Genomic DNA, 20428 nt, shown 5'->3' on the forward strand with positions numbered 1-20428 from the left:
TTTATTGCATGAAATAAGTATTTCATACAATAGAAAAACAGAACTTAAAGCGCACCTGTCAGCAGGATTGGACTCAGTAAACTACATTCACTGTCAGGTGGGTGTCATTACACTGATTAAAATGATACCTTGGTTGATGAAATCCGTCCTGTGGTTCTTGTGTAATCTTTACTTTCAGTAATGATATGCTCGTGCTCCGGGGCGGCCTGTGGGGGGTGCTCTATCTGGGGCTCTGCTTACATATTCATCTGTATGCTCTTATGACAACTCACTGTGCCTTCACTGACCTGCCTCCTATTTTACCTGGCCCTGCACTACTAGATGCATTATGTAAAATAGTAGGCAGGTTAGTGAAGGATCAGTGAGCTGTCATAAGAGCATACGGATGAATACATAATCAATACTTTAGAGGCCAGTGCCATGATATTGAAAAGACACACAAGGCACGTAATAGTGCCATGGTGCATTGAATCATACCAACGCCGACACAATATGAGAAACTAGGAGAGCAATGAGTTTACTGGTATATAAGAACATTTTTATTATTAATCACAATATACACGTATAAAGGCAGTACAGAGACAAAAATCGTAAAAGAAAACAACAGTAACCGGTGAATACAGTCGAACCCACAACGCGGAAACACAGATCCCCTAGATTGTTCTACTACAAAAAAGTGAAGTGCAAGTAGGTATTATGGTGGTAAGGTGTAATCAAATTAGATATAAGTATTCCAGGGCAGTGCCAGAGTAGATAATATAATCATTGAACCTTACCGATCGAGGTCACTTGAAAAAGCTGCATTACACGCTGCGAAACGCGCATTGAGACTGTTTCCAGCCGCCCCCCTTGGCTCCCACATCCCCATCTCCAGGGGCACCAATCATTCATTATCCGGATGATTTTTTGTGCTTCGGCCAAAAAGACTCACCGTGATGTGGGTCCACATTGCACACCATGGAATGGGTGGCGGAGTTATTTGGAGTCCCCTGGCACAGGGGAAAACTGAGGGCCTGTCCTCGCAAATTTGTTTCCTGGGGAATGTTACCGGATGAGAAGGTGGTGGCATTAAGGGCCAAAGTGGCAAGAGCTAGGCGGCTGAAAAAGATGATTTTGAAGGAGACACAATCACTCCTAGGCAAGCTGAATTTTGCATGTAGGGTAATGCCCATAGGCGCGTCTTCTCCTGAAGGTTGGCAGGGGCAACGGCAGGCCTAAATGCCCCTCACCACTACATCAGATTGTCAAAAGAGCATAAAGGGTATAAAGAGCGTTCATTGATGAAGAGGTGACAGACAATGTCGACTTAGAGCTGTTCACAGACGCGGCAGGTAGCACAGGGTTTGCCGCTTATTTCAGGAGCCAATGGTGTGTGGGGGAATAGCACATGGTTGCGGTTACACTATGGGGTCAGCATTTTCGCAACAAACAGATTAGTTTCCACTGCGAAAACATGGCGGAAGTTCTGGCTGTTAACATCTTCCCCACCATAATCAGGGTGTTAAGGCAACTGGCATTGGAGTATTTAGTGATAAACGCCTGTATAACAGCTTCGCACATACCAGACTAAAAGAATTCAATTGCTGACGCCCTTTCTCGTTTTCAGTGGGATCACTTTCGGTCGCTGGCCCCAGAGGCGGAGGAGAAGGGGATCGAGTGCCGGCAACACTTATGGAGCTTGGCATTTGTGCAGCCCAACCATTAATTAAATCGTCCCTATCCCTTAGCACATGGAAGGCCTATCGAACAGCTTGGGAGCTGTGGGAGGGATATAGGTCAGTGCTGGCGAACCTATGGCACGAGTGCCAGAGTGGGCACGCAGAGCCCTCCTTAAGGGCACGCGCGTCATCGCCGCAGCACTAGCGCTACTGGACCAGGACCTGGCCCGGCGGGTGAGTACTCGGAACCCGCCGACGCCAGTCCCCACTTCAGCTAGATGTGCGCTCTCTGATACACATCTAGCTGAAGTGTATTGCAGCACACGATATGCCAGGCCCGTGCGCCGCTATACACCCTGCTAGCCTATCAGAGGCCAGCAGCTGATGTCAGCGTACAAGTGACAGGCACAAGGCAGTGACGTCATGCACCCCGTCGCTAGGACACTGGAGTCAGCTGCTGGCTACAGGAGAGGATGAGGCGCGGGAGAGGAAGGAAGGTGAGTAGGAGTGTTTGTTATGTTTTTTTTTATTTTTTATATGAACAGCGGTGCCAGCAGGATGGAATGGGGGGCGGCGGGGGTTGGACGACTGCAATATATACTGTACATGGAATGGGGGGCGGGAGGGGGGAACAGCAATATATAAATGGAATGGGGGGCGGGAGGGGGAAACAGCAATATATAAATGGAATGGGGGGCAGGAGAGGGGAACAGCAATATATAAATGGAATGGGGGGCGGGAGGGGGGAACAGCAATATATAAATGGAATGGGGGGCAGGAGAGGGGAACAGCAATATATACATGGAATGGGGGCGGGAGGGGGGAACAGCAATATATACATGGAATGGGGGGTGAGGGAACAGCATATATACATGGAATGGGAGGGAAAGAGCATATATACATGGAATGGGGGAAAGGCAGAATATATACATGGCTTGGGAGGGAAAGAGCATATATACATGGAATGGAGGGGGAAACAGCATATATACATGGAATGGGAGGGAAAGAGCATATATACATGGAATGGGGGGGGGAAACAGCATATATACATGAAATGGAGGGGACAGCATATATACATGGAATGGGAGGGAAAGAGCATATATACATGGAATGGGAGGGAAAGAGCATATATACATGGAATGGGAGGGGGGAAGAGCATATATACATGGAATGGGAGGGGGGAGGGAAAGAGCATACATACATGGAATGGGAGGGGGAGGGAAAGAGCATATATACATGGAATGGGAGGGAAAGAGCATATATACATGGAATGGGGGGAAGGAAACAGCATATCTACATGGAATGGAGGGGGAAACAGCATATATACATGGAATGGGGGAGAGAACAGCATATATACATGGAATGGGGGGCTGCATATATACATGGAATGGGGGAGGGAACAGCATATATACATGGAATGGGGGGCAGCATATATATATGGAATGGGTGGAAAGAGCATATATACATAGAATGGGGGAAAGAGCATATATACATGGAATGGGGGGGACAGCATATATACATGGAATGGAGGGAAAACAATATATACATGGAATGGGGGGGCAGCATATATACATGGAATGGAGGGGAAACAGAATATATACATGGAATGGGGGGGAAACAGCATATATACATGGAATGGGGGGGGAAACAGCATATATACATGGAATGGGGGGGCAGTGTATATACATGGAATGGGGGAAACAGCATATATACATGAAATGGGGGGGCAGTGTACATACATGGAATGGGGGAAACAGCATATATACATGGAATGGGGGGGAAACAGCATAAATACATGGATTGGGGGAGGGCAGCCATATATACATGGATTGGGGGACGGCAGCCATATATACATGGATTGGGGGAGGGCAGCCATATATACATGGTTGGGGGAGGGCGGCATTTATACATGGATGGGGGCATATAACAAGATGGGGATGAGCACATTCTTTATTTCTGCAGTCTCATACCCCTGCTACTTTCTGTGGCTGCTCTATGCTACCCTTGTCTGCTCTCTGGATGAGTTGTTTTTTCTAAACTAAAACCTCAGTATTCAGGTTAATTTGCCGTGTTGGCACTTGGCGATAAATAAGTGGGTTTTGGATTGTAGTTTGGGCACTCGGTCCGTAAAAGGTTCGCCATCACTGGTATAGGTAATGCTTTGTCTGAAGATGACCAGGTAGGCTTGCTGCTCCTATGGTTAAGCAAAGGGGCTTGGGAGGATTGGTCAGTATTCAAGGTAAATCAATTAATTGCGGGCCTGGGATTTGGCTTTAAGACCAGGGGGGTTAGGGATCTGACGAATAATCCCCTAGAAAAGCAGGCAATTAAAGGGTTTCATCGGTGGCGGGCACAGAGGGATGGTCGGAGCCCGCGGTCGTTTAAGCTCCTGGAACGTTTGGGGAAGGAACTGGTAGGGATCTGCAGCTCTGAGTATGAGATAACGCTCTTCCGGTTAGGTTTTTCCAGGGCGTTTTTCAGGGCACTAAGAGTTAGCGAGCTGGTAGCCCCATCTAAGAAAAAAGGTGGGGGGGTGCTAACTAGGGACGAGTTGGCAACAAAGGAAGGGGTTGAATTTTGGTTAAGGCATTCAAAAACAGACCAATTAGGGAGAGGGAAGAAGGTATGGTTTGTAACGGTGCTGCGGTCAGAGATGTGTCCTTTAAAAACCTTCGAACATTTCAAGGGGCTTGGGGGGAATTCGGGCGGGCCACTGTTGTGTCACTAAGACGGAACGTTTTTATCACAATACCAATTCACCAGCATTTTTAGTAAGTGTTTGAATAAGGTGGGATTGGATCCACTCAGTTTTGCCCCTCACTCCTTCCGGATAGGGGCCACTACGGAAGCTGCTTACGGCCTGAGCACAGATACCATAAAACGCATAGGAAGGTGGGAATCAAAGCGATTTTTATCGTACGTGAGACCGGAAGCAATAGTTAACCTGTGATAATTGTGTATGGGTGTGTTCTAATCATATATTGTGTTCTGCTTAGGTTCCCCTCCACTGGTTTGGATAATGGGCCACTCCTACATCCACTGGGGCGCGTTGCGGGCAGATGTGCGACGAGATGGAAGGCAACTCTGCATCTCAAGGGACAAAGCCGCTATACGCTGGCTGGGTTTTGGGGGGATGAGGTGGAACAAGGTATTGCGGGAGGTAAATCAGTTTGTTCGTTTGGATCGCCCCCCGGACATGCTGCTGTTACACGTGGGGGGTAATGACTTAGGGGTTAGGCCATGTAGGGAACTAATTAGAGACATCAGGCACGATTTTTCACGGCTTTGGCCATCTTTTCCGGGGATGATAACAGTCTGGTCAGAGATTGTTCCCCACAAGAGTTGGCGACACGGGAGGTCGATAGAGAGTTTGAATAGAGCATGGAGGAAAGTGAACAGGGCCGTTTCGAAATTTGTTTCCGAACACGGGGGAGTGTCAATTCGGCATTTTGGCTTGGAGGATTTTTGGTTGAGGGACAGAGTTCATTTGAACAATGACAGAATTGACGTACAGTCATCAGCCTTTGCGGGGGGGGGGGATTGAGCAGGCGATATTTATCAGAGGAAGGGGGGTCTCGAGTACTTAAGGTTGTCAAGTACTCTCGTGGTGGCGTGCTTAGGGTCCTTGAAGTTGGTTATAAATTGGTATGGGAGTGTCCACAGGACATGGATCCGTTGGTTACGTGTGGTATTTGTGTCTAGTGAAATTACAGACCTCTCCATTTTTTGTAGGTGGGACAACTTGCAAAATCGGCAGTGTAGCAAATATTTATTTTCCCCACTGTACAGTGGGGGAAATAAGTATTTGATCCCTTGCTGCAAAAAAATGTATCTAATTTATACAATGTGATTTTCTAGATTTTTTGGGGGGATATTCTATCTCTCAATGTTAAAATTAACCTAGCCTTAAACATATAGACTGTTCATGTCTTTGTCAGTAGGCAAACTTACAAAAACAGCAAGGGATCAAATAGTTATTTCCCCCACTGTATATACATTCCACTCAGCACCTGGTGTGTCCCTCTATGGCATTCTGAGCTTTTAGTATGACGTACAAGCTAAGTGTACTGAAATATTACATGTATGTCAACAGAACTGTATGAAGATGGACATACTGCCTGTGTTTCCCCTTGAAGACATGCGTATTGTTGTAATGTGTATTGTAACATGCGTTAGTGACAATGTTGTATTCTGCCCAACACTAGGTAGATTTGGGGTTAATGTTCGGGAATAGCTCAACGTGGGAGAGGTTAAAGTGAAGGAACAGAGACAGTTTCTTGTCAGGAAGTTAGACAGAAAAGGCTGGAGCACTGGCCTAAGCCAGTGGGGCAGAAGCCGGCATGACGGGGGTGCGGCATAGGTGGGGACAGGTATAGGGAGGGTGTGGACAGGTGGGGGCCGCTTATAAGGCCACCATGGGAATACGCCCTTTCTGAGGAAGCAAGACACGCGAAACGTACGTTAGAGGGCTATGTCTGGTAACTATAGTGTGGACCTTCTCACGTGTGTGCATATATATTTATCTGCTTTACCAAGAAGCACTTCCGGTTGCCTTAGAATTTATACTTACATTTGCATTTTTGTTTACCAAATTAAAATACCTAGGCAAAATGTCCCAGTGATCTTCTTCTGCATAGCGGAGTTACAATCTCCAGTAATATACATGCTTTTTCTCTACTGATGTCCTATTTATATTGGTTTATTTATATTTACCTGTATATATTAAGGGGGCATGTGTGTGCATACATGTCTCTCTGCATATAAGTGAACATATTTATATGGTATTTAATCTGAATTTATTCTATGCATGTGACACACACAGGTTTTGTATACCAGCTGTTTTCATTCTGCAGTATATCTTTTTTACCTGTTTTTATCATTTCTTTGTATACAAATAAAGATTAACTATTTAAATGAGTTTCTAAATGGAAGTATTCTTTGTAGGTTCACCATTGGAGTGGTCTGGCCTCTTGCCCCACTTTTGAGGGCACAACACAAGTCCCACCACGCCTGGAATGTCGAGTCACGGGTGTGGCGGTTTCGAACCGTTTTTGAAAACCCCCCCTGTTTCAAGGGGTTCTTGGTGCTCCCGAGCTTGAAGTGTGCGGTTGGGAATAAGTGGAGTTTTATCATTGGGATCACCAGACCCTTCTTAGCTTCAAGGACCTTAATGCATCTCTAATATATATATATATATATATATATATATATATATATATATATACTGTATATGTATATATATATATATATATATATATATAATAAAACACGGTTACATCCAATTACATCCAAGCCATGATGTTTGTCATTTTTGGGGTTAGAGTTAAGATGGGGGCGGGGGTCAACCTAGGAGGCGGGGCCATACGCCTAGCAGTACGGCCCCGACAGAGAGGTAATGGACCAGGACGGGACAGAGAACGTGAGATGAAGAGAGTACCCCAAGCGGTAGTTCCAAGCAAAGAAGTTAAGTGATGGCCATAGTTGCAAACTAGTTCCCCTAAGGGAAAGGAGGACACAGAACTGCGGGTTGAGAACAGGACTCCCATTTACTGGACTGTAATACTGTGCTGGGTTGTGGTGAAGACAGAGGAATTTTGAGACAGAAGCAAGTAAGCCTGGAAGAAGTAATGAGACACTATGTGAAGATGATCCATGTTGTAAAGGAAATGTTTATGAAGTTATGCACCTGCTATATATTGTACATAATCCCTATTAAATTAATGTTAAGTAAAAAACTGTTTATTATTGACTGATGGTCTCCCTCATTGAGCTTCTAAACATCTGGCCCTGGCCAGCCGAAGTCCCTGGCATCATGCGGCCTACAAAGGCATAGCACCCCCTTAGACACAGTCCACACACCCAGCTAAGACCCCCCTTCATATAACGTGGTGGGGCATGAAAGACGAGAACACCGCCCACGGCTACCGCCCTGCACCACGTTACAGAACCTTCTACTAAGAGTGAAGCACTATACTTGTTTTGAAAAGTAATAATTTGATATGACTTAATATTGTTTTGCCATTTCTTTTATATAGGCAAAACCATTAGACCTATGCATGTAAGATTCCGGGAGCACTGCCGATCTATCATCACTGGGAAAGGGGCACCCTGTCTAATAAAACATATGCAATCACATAATTCAGACCCCCATAAAATATTTTTTGCTGGTCTAATTAAAGTGAAATATCCTCGTTGCGGAGGTGATCATAACCTATTTTTTTACAGAAAGAGAGCAGATTGATTTTGGATAGTAATGCCTTAGGTCCCCCTAGATATGTCCAATTTTATTTGATTGAATATGAGACCAAATACTGTGATTGTCATTTTATATACTTGTTTTTAAGTACTAATGTATGTATTGCTTTTAATTTTTGTTCACTTGTCAGCACTGTCATTAGCTTTGTTGCAGGTGTGGAGGTAGGTGCTGCTTACCTTGATATCCCATGAGCCCCCCTCAAATGTGGACCCGTAGAAGCGCAATCAAGCCTGAAATGGCTGTAGTCCAGTAACGCTCTCCCCCGCACTCCTCCTGCACCGCTGCTCCCATATGTCTTTATCCAAATAAAGATTGCAGATCCCACATACCTATGGTGAGTGCTACCTTTCTTCTATTCACTTACTGAATATACTTTTATTCTGGGTATTAGCACCGCTGACCCTAGGCTGCTGATCCTGCAGTAAATATCTCCTGAGGGTGTCTGCTCTGGATGAACGAGGCCTGGTGCTGGCTTAACTCTTTCATAGACATTTTTTTGCAAACATCTTGATGATTGCCAAGAGTTTTGGGAGAATTTTCTGTGGACTGACAAGACAAAAGTTGAATTTTTTGGGAGGTGTATGTCCCATTACACCTGGTGTAGAAGTAACACAGCATTTCAGAAAAGGAACATCATACCAACAGTAAAATGTGGTGGTAGTGTGATGGTCTGGGGTTATGTTGCTACTTCAGGACCTGGAAGACTTGCCGTGGTAAATGGAACCATGAATCCTGAATGAGAATGTTGGGCCATCTGTTTGTGCGCAGCAGGACAATGATCCAAAACACACAAGCAAGTCCACCTCTGAATGGCTTAAGAAAAACAAAATTAAGACTTTGGAGTAGCCTAGTCAAAATCCTGACCTTAATCCAATTGAGTTGTTGTTTCATGACCTTAAAAAAGTGGTTCATGCTTCGAAATCCTCCGATGTGGCTGAATTACAACAATTTTGCAAAGATAAATGGGCCAAAATTCCTCCAGAGTGTTGTAAATTACTCTTTGCCAGTTATCGCAAACGCTTGATTGCAGTTGTTGCTGCTAAGGGTGGCCCAACTAATTTTTAGGTTTAGGGGGCTGTGGAGAATGGCCTCTTCAAAGCCATGTGTCCCAGCGCCAGAAGGGCCCATCCCCGTGCCAGAAAGCGTCCACTGTTTTGAGTGTGAGTGGGGGTGGTGGGAGGTCCCTTGACAACATTCAGACCATCACCATAGGCCGGGCCATGGGACTGTGAGACACAAGCGCTGAGATAACTCTTGTGCGGCCTGAGCTAGTGTCGCCACAGGATTTGTTACCTGGGAAAACTCTCGCCGTCTCCGTGTCACGTCAGGTGTGGGAAAGACTTAGTGCAACACAGAGGGAAAGGGAGCCCAGACTCTAGGGAAAGGGTGGAGTAGATACCTCCTAGTCTGGTCTAGTGTTACCCTGTCTCAAATACCGTCCCTGTGTTGCCTCTTCAGCAATCGCCGCATGCATGCATCGCCCTGTCTTTTCCTGACGTATGACTAAGGCTAGGGATGGGAGCAGATGAGCACTAGGCGATCTCACTAAACTATATAGACAACAAGGATAGACAAACAGGGGGACATTGTTTAGCTTTAGACGACTCCAGACAAATGCAAACTCGGCCTCAAGCTCCAGAGATGACAAAGTACTGCTCTTGCAAAGCCTTCACAAGTAGAAATGAATATAGCCGGCACCTCCCTCTCAGACACACCAGGTATATATACACCCGGGCCAGGGAGCTAATTACCAGAGGGAGGTAGCCGCTAGGTCCTAGAGACAGCCTCTCATCTAAGAAGATGTCTGTAATGTCAAACGTAGAGATCTCCTGCAACCAACTGCAGGGCGACTGTCTGTCACCTCTGATACACCCGTCACACTCCAGGATTGGAGACGTTGAGCCGCTGCTGCCCGTCGCCAAGGTGTATTTAGAGTGGGGCGCCGGAAGGGGAGTGTGGGAGGTGGGAGTAACCCCAAATATTCCGTGTTTTGCTTGGGAGAGACTTGGGGCGGCTAGTGTCCCACTATGTGGCCGCTGAACCCCCAAGGCCTGACTCAACAGACAATATCCTGTCCACACCTGTTGATGTCAGTGTAATTAACATGCCTACTGATGGGGATGTTGGGGTGGGTGATGTACTGTGTCCCTCTTCACTCACTGGGGAAGAGATCAATCAAGCCAGCTGTGATAAGGCCTTAGAGTGTGGCCAGCAGGCATGCTGGAACAGTTTGTCCTGTAAGGTTGTCGCAGAGGGGACAGACAGGGGGCAGACAGATGTGGAGGGGGAGCATGCAATTAAGGGCGGGGCAGTACCAGGAGAGGTAGGGCTCCCAGGTAAGGCTGCATTGCAGGGTTCCTCCACAACTGGGATGGCAGAGGGCCAGGTTAGTCCATCTGGACCTGCGACTTGGTCAAAAGCAGAGGAGAAGCGGGTTCTACCCGCGGTCGCAGCGGCCGTGGCCGCTGTCACGGGCAGCGGTGGCGCCGGGGCCTCGGGGGCCCCTCAGGAGTCCGACAGCTTTTCCCCTTCCGACCAAGTGGTTGCCGGATCAGACGGTGGCCAGCAGACAGGTCCCGGGGAACTGACAGAAGACGTGGCAGTCTCATCGATTCTGGCCATGTCCAGTCAGGGGTTTCAGGCGGTGTTGGAGACCGACAACACCCTGAGCGCTCTTAAGGAGCAGGCAGCGAGCAGGCAGCACAGCCTCCCTCAGACTCAGACCTCGAGAGGGTGGTCTGGGACCAAGGACGGCTGTAATGTTTAACGGTCCAGCTAGGTTCACCGGAGGTGTGGCCCAGTGAACAACAATTAGTGGTACCCTATCCGTTCAGGGCGGTGTTGTTGTGGATGGCACACGAGTTTCCAGTGGACAGACATCTAGGGATCAATAAGGACAAGGCCAGGTTAGCTCAGCATTTCTACTGGCCAAGGATGGGAGCAGAGGCGACTGCCTACCGCCATTCGTGTGACAGCTGTCAGAGGGTGGGGAAGGCAGGGCAGCGCCCTAAAGACCCACTGGTAACTCTGCTCATCATTGAAGAGGCTTTCAGGAGGCTGGCTGTGGATTTGGTTGACCCGATGGCCACTCCTAGCAGCTCTGGGAAAAGCTTCATACTGATGGTAGTAGACTATGCCACCCGGTACCCAGAAGCAGTAGCTTTGTTGTCCATTCAGGCTGACAAGGTGGCCACTGCTTTATTGGAAATTTTCTCCCAAGTGGGGTGTCCCCAGGAAATGCTCATCGACTGGGGGACCCAGTTCATGTTGCAGCTGATGGAGTCCCTCTGTAAGCAAATACAGGTGCAACATCTGGTGACCAGCCCATACCACCCACAGACCAACGGCCTGTACGAACGGTTCAATGGCACCTTGAAGCAGAGTTGGTCAACTCCCAAGGGCGCGACTGGGAGTGGTACCTCCACATCCATTTGCCTACCGGGAGGTACCACACGCCTCAACAGGGTTCTCCCCCTTTGAGCTCCTGTACGGCCGACAATCGTGAGGGCCCTTGGATCTGGTGAAAGAGGTCTGGGAAGGGGACTAAGCCACCTCTGAAGTGTCGGTCATCGAATATGTAGTGCGCTTTCGTGACAAAATGAAGACCTTGGCACAACTGGTGAATGATAATATGACGCAAGCTCAGGTCGACCACAAGCGATGGTACGACCAGAAAGCTTGTGAGAGGACCTACCAGGTGGGTCAAAAGGTGTGGGTACTGGTCTCGGTGCCCCTGAACAAGCTTCAGGCGGCCTGGGAAGGCCCGTACCTCATGCACCAGCAGCTCAACGCTGTAGCGTACCTGGTCACCCTGGACCACGCCTTGGGAAGGCGGAAGGCCTTCCAAGTAAACATGATGAAGGCACATCATGAGCGGGAGGCCTGCGCCCTCCCCGTATGCAACGTGCCAGAGGCGGAGACCCTCCTGGACATACACACCCAGGCTAGGGTGGGTCGGACCACTGAGGTCGTGGAGGTTTGCAACCAATGGTTCCAGCTGTGGGAACCCTACACCCCTTCCGGGATTTGTTCAGCAACAATCCAGGATGGACAGAGGTGGCCGTTCATCACGTGGTCACCGGGGATCACCCCCTAATCCGGCGTTCAGCATATAGGGTCTCCCTGGAGGTACAGCAGCACATGCACCAGGAGATGACGAGATGCTGAAGTTGGGGGTCATCCAACCATCCAGCAGCACTTGGGCCTTGCCTGTAGTCCTTGTCCCAAAGAAGGACCGGACAACCTGTTCTGGGAAGGCAGAGTGACTCACCGGCGCCTGCGCACAAGTTCCCTGCTCCACAAGGCTATACAGACGGCAGAGAGAAGAGCGCCATCCGTACAGGGGAAACTGCGCAGGCGTGGGATCTGGCCAGGAACTGCACGTCACAGGGCCCTGTGACGTGCAGGGGAGATGGGGTGAGTATGGCCACAAAGCTAGTAGGTGGGCATTTCTTGGCGTCATCCGGACACGAAGCTTGGCAGAACTAATTTAATATGGGACATACAGATAAGTAGAAATGTGAATCTATATCACCTGTATGCCCATATTAGCGGTCTGATAGGTCCCATGGGGGTGACAGATTCCCTTTAACAACAGGCAGTGAAATGTTTTACCTCAGAAAATGAATCCTCTGTGATCCCTGGCTGTAATGTCTGTATTGTCTTTTGCTTCCTCCCCTGCCCAAGAGATGTGGTATGTTACAATAGAAACACACAAGCTGCCACTCAATCGGTTCAGCTTCAAAAGGAAAATATAAAACTAATTAATTAAAAGTATAATTCTATTGAAGTGTACACATAAAAAAATAACGAGAATATGAAAGAGTACTTTAAAAAGCAGGAACCTTCAAATTCCGTACGTCTTAAGCTCAGACGTAGGGAATTTGAAGGTTCCTGTTTTTTTACATTTTTTTTATTCTACTCCGCGTGTGGTAAAATCGATAAGGTAGCTTTATTCTTCGGGTCAGAACGTTTACATCGGTACCACATTTATATAGTTTTTCTATGTTTTGGCGCTTTTACACAATAAAAGCTATTTTATAGAAAAAAATATTTTTTTGCATCACTTTATTCTGAGAGCTATAACTTTTTGATTTTTCGGATGATGGAGCTGTATGGCGGCTTGTTTTTTGCGGGACAAGATGACGTTTTCAGCGGTACCATTTTTATTTATATTCGTCTTTTTGATCGCGTGTTATTCCATTTTTTGCTTGGCAGTATGATGATAAAGCATTGTTTTTTGCATCTTTTTTTTTTTTTTCTTTTACCGTGTTCACTGAAGGGGTTAACTAGTGGAACAGTTTTATAGGTCAGGTCGTTACGGACGCGGCGATACCAAATATGTGTACTTTTATTGTTTGTTTGTTTTTTCATAACATATTTATTGATGGGTACATTATATTTTTATTTTTAGTGGATTATTATTTTTTTTTTTTATATATTTTTACAATTTTTTAAAAAAAATGTTACACTTTCTGAGAGTTTTTACACTTTTTTACTTTGTCCCACTCTGGGACTTTCACTTTTTTCATTCTGATCACCTGCACAGCATAGGGATGGAGCACCATCCCTGTGCTATTCAGGCAGTCAGCGCTGCACAGTGATAAGATTGTTTGGTCATGCACTGCGCATGACCAAACAATCTTCCTGCTGTCTGGTGACCCGGATGTTGTCATGACGACATCGGGTCATCATGGCAACACCCGGGAAGCCGCGGCAGACAGCGCTGGAGGCCAGAAGAGGAGGTGAGTATACCAATCACCTCCCCTTAGCTACCGCAATGCTGCGATCGACTTCGATCGCAGCATTGCGGGGGTTAATGTGCCGGGAGCGGTGCGGGACCGCTCCCTGCACATAGTACCGGGTGTCAGCTGTGACAATCAGCTGACACCCGGCGGCGAACGCGCCCTCACAGCCTGTGTGCGCGCTCAATCGCGATGACGTACTAATACGGGTCAGGCTCTTAAAGCCCAGGGCACAGACACGTATTAGTACGTCATGGGCTTTAAAGGGGTTAACACTAAATGACAAGTACAGTAATCAACACTATCACTGTACTTATTATATATGTGACTGACATGTTTCTATCTATCTAATCTACACTGTGTTCCGAATTATTATGCAAATAATATTTTCTCAGATTTTCCCAAATTACCTATATGAATTGCAGTCATTGTAATTTTCCAGTCAAATAACTATTAGAGTACAATTGAAAGGTTTTTGTACAAACTGCCTATGATAACAGTATATTTTTTAAAAAATAAAAAACTCAAACTGCACTCAAAATGCATGTTCCAAATTATTATGCACAGCAGAGTTTTCAACCTTTTCATTTTAATAAAGAACAAAAAAATGGTCATTTTTGGAATTATAAGCATTAGCAGGTTATTACAAACTGAAATCAAACAGTTTTCAACTCAAAACTTTATTCTAGGTGATGTTACATTTGCACATAGGACCCCTTGTTCGAAAGGAGCTTCTGAACTCTCTCGTCCATTTAATTTGTCAGGTTTTGGATGGTTTCTGCTTCAATTGAGGTCAGGGGAGCATGGGTGCCACACCATAAGTTTGTCCCCTTTTATGCCCATAGCAGCCAGAGATGCAGATGTGTTATGTGCAGCATGAGACGGGGCATTATCATGCATGAAATGATCTCGATGGTCCAGATGGATGGAGTGGAGGATGGCTGGTTGATGGACACCACATGCAAACACGGCTACGGCGCTAACAAGGAGGAGGTGGAGTAATGTTTTGGGCTGGAATCATGGGGAGAGAGATTGTCGGACCTTTTAGGATCCCTGAATGGGTAAAGATGAACTCCATAATGTATGTTGAGTTTCTCAAACAGCACTTCCTTCCATGGTTCAAGAAGAAGAACCGTGCATTCCGCAGCAAGATCATTTTCATGCATGATAATGCCCCGTCTCATGCTGCACATAACACATCTGCATCTCTGGCTGCTATGGGCATAAAAGGGGACAAACTTATGGTGTGGCACCCATGCTCCCCTGACCTCAACCCCATTGAGAACCTCTGGAGCATCATCAAAAGGAGTGTCTATGATGGCGGGAGGCAGTTCACATCTAAGCAACAGCTCTGGGAGGGTATTCTGTCCTCATGCAAAACAATTGAAGCAGAAACCATCCAAAACCTGACAAATTCAATGGACGAGAGAGTTCAGAAGCTCCTTTCGAACAAGGGGTCCTATGTGCAAATGTAACGTCACCTAGAATGAAGTTTTGAGTTGAAAACTGTTTGATTTCAGTTTGTAATAACCTGCTAATGCTTATAATTTCAAAAATGAACATTTTTTTGTTCTTTATTAAAATGAAAAGGTTGAAAACTCTGCTGTGCATAATAATTTGGAACATGCATTTTGAGTGCAGTTTGAGTGTTTTATTTTTTTAAAAATATACTGTTATCATAGGCAGTTTGTACAAAAACCTTTCAATTGTACTCTAATAGTTATTTGACTGGAAAATTACAATGACTGCAATTCATATAGGTAATTTGGGAAAATCTGAGAAAATATTATTTGCATAATAATTTGGAACACAGTATATGTGTGATTCTCTATTCTTTCTGTTATAAATTATCGGGTACCGATGCTGAATTGCCGGCCAGCTTTTTTAAAGAGACGGTGCATGAAAACACTATTATTTTATTAAATAAATCCTTTAACACTAAATGACAAGTACAGTAATCAACACTATCACTGTACTTCTTATATATGTGGCTGACATGTTTCTATCTATCTAATCTATGTGTGATGCTCTATTCATTCTGTTTTAAATTGTCAGGTACCGGTGTATGCCGCTGCTGAATTGCCGGCTTTTCATGTAATACATTCTACATTATTCTTAGTTGTTTTCCTTCATGTAGAATTAACCTACAAGGAAAGAAAGGGTTTATTTTCATTCCGATATTTGTGTCCCATTGACTTGCATTGGTTTCCGGTATCGGAATCGGCGATATCCAATATTTTTTGGGTATCGGCCCAATCCGATCCGATATTTCCCGATATCGGAAGGTATCGCTCAACACTACTCCTGACCCCAGATATAAACTTCTCCTCATCCGGCACCATGACACCCAGCACAGCAGAGTCCTGCATCCACTGAGGCCCCTGATCATGTGACCCCTGACTCCTCCCCTCCTGTGACCTCATCACAGGTCCTGTGCACACAGAACAGCCATATATCCAGTGTGCGGCTCTGCAGGTGGAGGTATGTGGAGATTCCCCATTACTATTAACCCCCTCAGTGCTGAGCCTGTGATAAATCTCTGTATGTGACTATAATGTGATTGTGTGTTATACCGGGGGCAGGACGGGGCCATGACTGGATGTAGTGATCATGTGAAGCCGGTAACAGCTCCGGAGATTTCTTACATGGGATCTTTATGATGTTACATCGTCATCTTCTCCCCATTCAGGTCCCTACAATATCGGATCCTCTCAGTGGAGATCTTCTATATAAGAGAATTTTCCTGATTGACCCATCAAGGATGGATAGGGACAGGGACAAGATGGCGGAGAGGATATTACACCTCACCCTAGAGATCCTCTTCCGGCTTACTGGAGAGGTGAGAGATTCTGATGATGTCACATTACATCATTCTTATCTATGGGAATAACAGATGGACAGAACTGGAGAGGTGAGGACTCTGGAAATGTCTGTAGTGAGATTTATTGATGTGTCTCTCCATAACCAGGATTACACAGTAGTGAAGAAGACCTCTAGTGAGCGCTGTCAGGCCCCTGTGTCTGAGGGATGGGGAAGACCCCTGAGCCCAATCACAGGGCCTCCACCTCACCCCCTGATACATGAGGACATCAATGACCAGAAGATCCTGGAACTCACCTACAAGATGATTGAGCTGCTGACTGGAGAGGTGACACTGCGGGGAATGCTGGGACATTATACAGTAACACTATGAAGGGATCAGGGGGATGACGGTATCATTGTATGTGTCAGGTTCCTATAAGGTGTCAGGATGTCACCGTCTATTTCTCCATGGAGGAGTGGGAGTATTTAGAAGGACACAAAGATCTGTACAAGGACGTCATGATGGAGGATCCCCAGCCCCTCACATCACCAGGTAATAGACAGGACTAAATACACACGGCATAATTATCTGTATGTAAAGAATAAATTCAGTCCCTGTATGTGTTTCCTCCAGTTCTATCCAGTAAGAGGACAACACTCGAGAGATGTCCCCGTCCTCTTCTTCCACAGGACTGTAAACAAGAAGATCCCGATGTTCTTCTGGATGATCAGGTAGATCGAGAGAAGGTGTCATGAGATCTCCCCTATGTTGTGTAGAAGGCTGTGAAGATCTTGTGTTCAGTCTGTTTTTTTTATACATCAGTATTATACACTGAACTGACAATATATAATATAGGTTCTAGAATATCATCCCTAGTTTTTAGTCAAAGGGCTTGTGCCCTATATCATAGCGAAAAACTCAATTTAAACATTCAAAAAGATGGAGAAATTTGATATTTTATTGATAATATTAAAAATATTGCATACTCAATTACATACACATAGGATTAAATATGAAGCAGAGCAGTGTAGAAACCCAGTGTATGGGCTAGGAAAAAGTCCACTTAGCACCAATTCAAATATGGATGATATCCACCCTAAGGTAGGGAAAAACAAGGTGGTGTGGTAAAGCGACTTGCTCGTGAGAGGCAGACACAAGACACACGTCTCAGGTTATCTTCCTGCTGGTTTATTAGGCGGCATAAACTCCAGCAGGGTTCCACAAAATAAACACGTCCTCTCCAGGATAATGGGTAAACAAAAAGATAAAGTACAGCACAGTTCATAGGCGAGCGGATTTTGCCCTCTCTCGGTATCACAAACAGTCCAGCAAAGTCCTTCAGTGGAGCACTCGGGCTTCCACACACACCACCTGGAGACTTCCTTCTCCAGACCACAACAGAGAGAAAAAAATAGTGACTAACCTTTTAACCTTGCTCAGCCACACCCTGAGGGGAGGTAGGGTGAATGACTTCCCACCCTCTATGCCATTCACAAAAAAACACACCCTTTAGGTGAATTAACCCCCAACATATACAGTGGTGGCCAAAAGTATTGGCACCCCTGCAATTCTGTCAGATAATACTCAGTTTCTTCCTGAAAATGATTGCAATCACAAATACTTTGGTATTATTATCTTCATTTAATTTGTCTTCAATGAAAAAACACAAAAAGAATTGTCCTAAAGTCAAATTGGATACAATTCCACACCAAACCTAAAAAGGGGGTGGACAAAAGTATTGGCACTGTTTGAAAAATCATGTGATGCTTCTCTAATTCGTGTAATTAACAGCACCTGTAACTTACCTGTGGCACCTAACAGGTGTTGGCAATAATTAAATCACACTTGCAGCCAGTTAACATGGATTAAAGTTCACTCAACCTCTGTCCTGTGTCCTTGTGTGTACCACATTGAGCATGGAGAAAAGAAAGAAGACCAAAGAACTGTCTGAGGACTTGAGAAACCAAATTGTGAGGAAGCATGAGCAATCTCAAGGCTACAAGTCCATCTCCAAAGACCTGAATGTTCCTGTGTCTTCCGTGCGCAGTATCATCAAGAATTTTAAAGCCCATGGCACTGTGGCTAACCTCCCTAGATGTGGACGGAAAAGAAAAATTGACGAGAGATTTCAACGCAAGATTGTGCGGATGGTGGATAAAGAACCTCGACTAACATCCAAACAAGTTCAAGCTGCCCTGCAGTCCGAGGGTACAACAGTGTCAACCCGTACTATCCGTCGGCATCTGAATGAAAAGGGACTGTATGGTAGGATACCCAGGAAGACCCCACTTCTTACCCCGAGACATAAAAAAGCCAGGCTGGAGTTTGCCAAAACTTTCCTGAGAAAGCCTAAAACGTTTTGGAAGAATGTTCTCTGGTCAGATGAGGCAAAAGTAGAGCTTTTTGGGAAAAAGCATCAACATAGAGTGTACAGGAAAAAAAAGAGGCATTCAAAGAAAAGAACACGGTCCCTACAGTCAAACATGGCGGAGGTTCCCTGATGTTTTGGGGTTGCTTTGCTGCCTCTGGCACTGGACTGCTTGACCGTGTGCATGGCATTATGAAGTCTGAAGACTACCAACAAATTTTGCAGCATAATGTAGGGCCCAGTGTGAGAAAGCTGGGTCTCCCTCAGAGGTCATGGGTCTTCCAGCAGGACAATGACCCAAAACACACTTCCAAAAGCACTATAAAATGGTTTGAGAGAAAGCACTGGAGACTTCTAAGGTGGCCAGCAATGAGTCCAGACCTGAATCCCATAGAACACCTGTGGAGAGATCTCAAAATGGCAGTTTGGAGAAGGCACCCTTCAAATATCAGGGACCTGGAGCAGTTTGCCAAAGAAGAATGGTCTACAATTCCAGAAGAGCATTGTAAGAAATTCATTGATGGTTACCGGAAGCGGTTGTTCGCAGTTATTTTGGCTAAAGGTTGTGCAACCAAGTATTAGGCTGAGGGTGCCAATACTTTTGTCCGGCCCATTTTTGGAGTTTTGTGTGAAATGATCAATGATTTGATTTTTGCTTCATTCTCTTTTGTGTTTTTTCCTTGCAAGCAAATTAAATGAAGATAATAAGACCAAAGAATTTGTGATTGCAATCATTTTCAGGAAGAAACTGAGTATTATCTGACAGAATTGCAGGGGTGCCAATACTTTTGGCCACCACTGTAACTTACTGGAGAAAAGTTGTAGGTTCATTTTCACAGCAGCCGAAGTGACACATACTGTACCTCCTCTCGCATATAACACCAGTGACTCTGTCACAGTCTAATGAATCTCTCATGTGTCACCGAGTGACTGTCAATGCCGGGGAAAGAGGGCTATACATGCCCAATCAGGCCCAAATGGAATGTAAAAATACTATTTACCCCAGCATGGACAACCCACTCAACATAAAAAGCATGTGCTTGGCAGCACTGGGAGTGAGTTGCAACTGATTGCCTATACCTATTTAGTCCCCAGAGTAAATGCAAGTGCATATAAAGCACGTGCTTTTTATGTTGAGTAGGTTGTCCATGCTGGGGTAAATAGTATATTTACATTCCATTTGAGCCTGATTGGGCACGTATAGCCCTATTTCCCATTGCCATTGACAGCCACTCTGTGACACATGAGAGATTCATAAGACAGTTTGTCCCTATTCCCACCTTGTTTTTCCCTACCTTAGGGTGAATATCATCTATGTTTGAATTTGTGCTAAGTGGACTTTTTCTTAGCCCATACATTGGGTTTCTACACGGATCTGCTTCATATTTAATCTCATGTATATGTAATTGATTGTGCAATATTTTTAATATTACCAAATAAAATATTGATTTTAACAATATTTTCAACTCTGTGTTCTCCATCTTTTTGACTGAACTGACAATGTATTAGAGATATGTGCCTTCTCCTGATTGGAGCTTTAGTGTATGGAGTGAGACCCGTAACCCAAAAAATAAAGTGATCTGTTATCAGCTGGAAACC

General features: G+C 45.5%; 1 protein-coding gene across 1 annotated transcript in view; it reads left to right on the forward strand.

Moving 5' to 3' along the window:
- The window catches only part of LOC141270770 (uncharacterized), a 103723-nt gene that overhangs the window by 33400 nt on the left and 49895 nt on the right, over nt 1-20428 (forward strand). The window contains exons 2-5 of the mRNA XM_073680883.1: nt 16348-16497; nt 16627-16806; nt 16890-17013; nt 17095-17192. Of these exons, the coding sequence (XP_073536984.1) occupies nt 16420-16497; nt 16627-16806; nt 16890-17013; nt 17095-17192 (480 nt within the window). The 5' untranslated portion in view covers nt 16348-16419. The remainder of the gene's footprint in view (nt 1-16347; nt 16498-16626; nt 16807-16889; nt 17014-17094; nt 17193-20428) is intronic.

The sequence above is a fragment of the Phyllobates terribilis genome, unplaced genomic scaffold, assembly GCF_046119375.1.
Source record: "Phyllobates terribilis strain yellow unplaced genomic scaffold, ASM4611937v1 Scaffold_5__5_contigs__length_657084704, whole genome shotgun sequence".
Lineage (NCBI taxonomy): Eukaryota > Metazoa > Chordata > Amphibia > Anura > Dendrobatidae > Phyllobates > Phyllobates terribilis.